Genomic DNA, 4037 nt, shown 5'->3' on the forward strand with positions numbered 1-4037 from the left:
GAATTATAATACCTGTGCAACTATGTTAAGGTGCTTATGTGGATGCTGTGAGATCATGCCAACTGCTACAGAATGCATCTGCTGTTCAGAAATAGATAAAATTCAAGATAAAAAGACTGAAGAAGGTGTCCAGTGTCTGACATTGCACCAAGGATTCCAATCTGTTTGTCTTGATGTTTGGCTACTCCAAACAGCGTATGCTTCATTACAACAACACTATGGAAGTAATGCCCCTCATGGGTCTGTACATGAGTAAGTCGAGCATAATTCAATGCCCTGATGGGTCACTTTATTATTTAGGAGATACAGGCATACTGCATATAGACAGCTGGTCTAGTGGTGTTGAGGCTGGCTAGGAAGAAATAATCGTGTACCATTACCAGCATGTGCTGTACACAAAGTAAGAACTACGTTTCCTTCTGACACTTACACTGGATTCAAATACCCATCATTAAATTAATGATTTACGAACATGATAATAATTATGACATCAATTTTGTGAAAATCTGCTACAATGATTCTCTATAGCCTCTTGCTTGTCAGGCCTCTCGAACTGTGAACTAAGGGGAGGTGGAGTAGATTGTGTAGTGCTTTCCGCTGGTGTGTCTTTAGAATGCAAAGTAAAGACTTCAGTTAGTAACTGGTCAATAAACCCTATTATAACCATCATCATCTTATAATTAGGTAAGCAATTGAACTAACCATAATTAGTAGGTGTCTTTACTTGTCGTATTATATGTCCTCCTTTTTTGTACTTCAGAAATATTATATTATAGCGTTTTTCACCTTTTCTAGTAATGGCTTGGACTCTGCCAATATTGTGATTTTAATGGAGTGCTGCCAGACAACCTGTGAAATTCATGTACATAATAAGCATGGTTTGCACTTTGCAATACCTAGTCATCATTCCAGTGTAGGAAAATACTGCATGTTTAGGTGCATACTGGTTGATCAAACTATGAAATGCCTCTAAACAGGATGTCTGGTAGCTATTTGAGAGTTTAGATGTATCACTACATAGTCTTATATTATTGATGACAGAGAGTAGCTGATCACTCTGCTTCGTATCTATTAAGTTAAAAATTCAATTTTTATTGGAACATGTTTTAGACATACTGTATTTCAGCCATCTTCTCTTTCTTAGACGTCCATGAGCGCACTTCTTATACTTAGTACCATGACCATGATGTTTATTGTGAATATGCCTTCGTAAGGACAGCCACTTCTCAAGTATCATTTCTGGGTCTCCATCTTCACTTGACATTGCTGCCCAGTACAAGTGGTTCACCATTCTTTTGATCCAACTACCAACCTCCTCACATCCTTTTCTTTTTGCCAACTTTTTTACCTTCTTTCTAAAACCTATATTTATAATTCAGAAAACATGAATGAATAAGACAGCTATAAAATACTTTTTGCTATGTGCCAAACGTCAAATTTGTGATCAATTTGTGGTAGATCTTCTCGAATGTACTTTCCTAACTGCTTATGTCGGTCTGTTACCAACATTTTGATTGGGAGATCATATACTTCAAAAATTTTCATTCCTCTCATAAAACATTCCTTTTCCATGTTAGTACTTCCACTCACCTCATTACTCTACATTAAAAAATCATCAATTGTACATACATTCATTGTTTTTACAAACCTGTACTAACTCAATATTCAGAACAACATTGTGTTCAATTTCCAGAAAGGTGTAAGATCCATTCTTTGTGCTGAAACCAGGGCTGTCACAACGACCATCCCCTCCTAGTATAAGAGGTTTCTTCTCAACTTGCAACACCGTTAGCATGCTATTCTGATGCTCTTTCCAGACATTACTGACAGCTTGCCGTAAGTACTTCATTTGACGTGAGTAAAATGTTGCTTCAGAGATACAAGCACAGTTCATAATGGCAAAAAGCCTCAACACTTTAGAGAGGAAAGATCGAGAGAAGATAATTGAGAAAGCAATCAGAACGTTGCCATTTGGAGTACAATCATTTAAATATGGTTGACTGTTCCAAGTCCATTCATCCTCACAGAAGCCACAATAGACTTTTACCTGCAACATACTTCCAATGGTGTTCAAAGTATATTGTACAGGTCTATTGCAGTTACTGCAAGTATGGCTGAACAGATGAAGGAGACAAGACTCGAAAACTAAATAAGTTCTTTCTCTACAAGTAGCACTGTCGTAGCTTGGGTAGTCATCATCAGACCTGTTTCAAGTTGTATATAACAATAGCCAAAAAACAAATGTCTATACTCACATATTGCCATCATCTTCAAAGGAGAAATCAGCTTCAGATATACAAGTAGATGCATCACTTTCACCATCTGTTTCATATTCCATCTCTTCATGTCTGTGGCACTTACTGTTCTTGCTCTCTCCCTTTTCTGAAGTGCTGTAGAAGTTCTAGACTTTGTCTTATTGTAGGGACGACTTTTGAAAATTGTAGGAATAGCATTTGGCTTAAGAATACGTTTCATTCTTAATCCCAGTTTGTCTGCTATGCTCTCAAAGCAGTCCTCAGAAAAGTGATCACTGCAGACTTCAGAAAATGCACTAGGCTTTTTCCAGTCTGCTCTGGTCTTCTTCACCTTTAGTATCCACTGTCTCCTTGTTAATATATTAGAAGGAAACTTATGAAGACTAATTCCATCCCTGGTAGTGTTGCTACAGCCTCCTACAATACACGGCCTGACCATCTTTCCTGCCTGGCATGGATATGCGTGTTCCTACATCTACGTCATCAGATTGCTCCACCCTCATCAGGAAGTAAATTTCAAAATGGCTGCCACAATGAAGAATTGCACTTTTCATCCGCAATTTTCTCTGCAATGAACTATGCAAGTTGCTACACTACGCCTGCAACGTTGGTTTTTTGATATGAAGAGTTTGAAAATGCAAAAATTATGATATGTTAATTTTCGGTAAAGATACCCTTTAACTATATGGCAGCATGCATTTTAAATACTATCATGTATACAGAGAAAACATTTAAGAAGAGTGTTAAGAAGGAGGAGGAGGAGAATGAGGCCATGCATAGTCATGCGCCTAGTTAGAGAAGGGGAACGCTGGAGGGCTCAGTAACTGACTTACGTACATTTACATGACTTAATAATACTGATTAAGAACTACAATCCATGCAATCCCTCTCACTTTTCATTATATACCTTCATTACTATTTGACGTTATAATTCCAAATAGCTGCAGCAACTGCATGGAGCACTTGCTACTGCATGGTTGTCTCTGAAAGAAATAATAAAGAGGAGGGAGGGAGAGAGAGGGAAAGAAAGTAATTAAGATTATAGTCAAGATAAGAAGCCATGCAAAATTCAACTATTTTAGGGGACCTGGGTCCTTCAGATATCCCCAGGAAAAAACCACCACACCATGTAATGTGTATTAAAGTATCTATGCTCAAGGAGAAAAGAATGTATTACTGTCCTGCTCCAGTAAATTTGAGTTGATGAATGGGGCCACTCCTCTTCATAATTTACATCAACGATCTTCCTTTTGTTCTAAACTCTGCAATCCCATATCTCTTTGCAGATGATACCAAATGCCTCACGACAATTGAGTCTGCTAGTGACGCTATGGCCTTACAAGTGGACTTGGACTAGTGGCTGGTGCAGGGAGAATGATTTATATTTCAATACCTCAAAGTCATGTCTCCTTCGTAAAGCGGTCACATCTTCTAACTACTCAATAAATGGCTCTACAATCTCTTGCAAACAATATTGTAAAGACCTTGGTGTGCGCTATTCTCATCAGACCTCTCATGGTCAGACCACTACAACTCGATATCAGCAAAGGCTTACCAAACACTAGGTCTACTATGGCGGTCTTTCTCTCCATCACTCTCGGTGTCAAGAAAAGTATCTATTTTTCTCTTGTGAGATCAAGAATGACTTATATATATCTCACAGGTCTGTCTTCAGGAACATGTACAGAGAAGGATTACCAAGTATATTCCTAAGGATTATCAATCGGACTACAACGTTGAAGCCAACCTATTTAACCAGTTCTTTGTGTTCTCCAGTCACTC

At 38.2% G+C, this 4037-nt stretch overlaps 1 protein-coding gene across 1 annotated transcript in view; it reads right to left on the reverse strand.

The window, feature by feature from the left end:
- The window catches only part of LOC100633273 (uncharacterized), a 13618-nt gene extending 11280 nt beyond the window's left edge, over positions 1–2338 (reverse strand). Inside the window, exons 1-4 of the mRNA XM_011408781.1 lie at positions 2256–2338; positions 1649–2204; positions 1413–1599; positions 1117–1362 (exon numbers count right to left, since the gene is read on the reverse strand). Of these exons, the coding sequence (XP_011407083.1) occupies positions 1117–1362; positions 1413–1599; positions 1649–2204; positions 2256–2338 (1072 nt within the window). The remainder of the gene's footprint in view (positions 1–1116; positions 1363–1412; positions 1600–1648; positions 2205–2255) is intronic.
- Positions 2339–4037: the final 1699 nt, after the last annotated feature.

Source organism: Amphimedon queenslandica, unplaced genomic scaffold, assembly GCF_000090795.2.
Source record: "Amphimedon queenslandica unplaced genomic scaffold, v1.1 AMPQUscaffold_12807, whole genome shotgun sequence".
In the NCBI taxonomy this organism is placed as follows: domain Eukaryota; kingdom Metazoa; phylum Porifera; class Demospongiae; order Haplosclerida; family Niphatidae; genus Amphimedon; species Amphimedon queenslandica.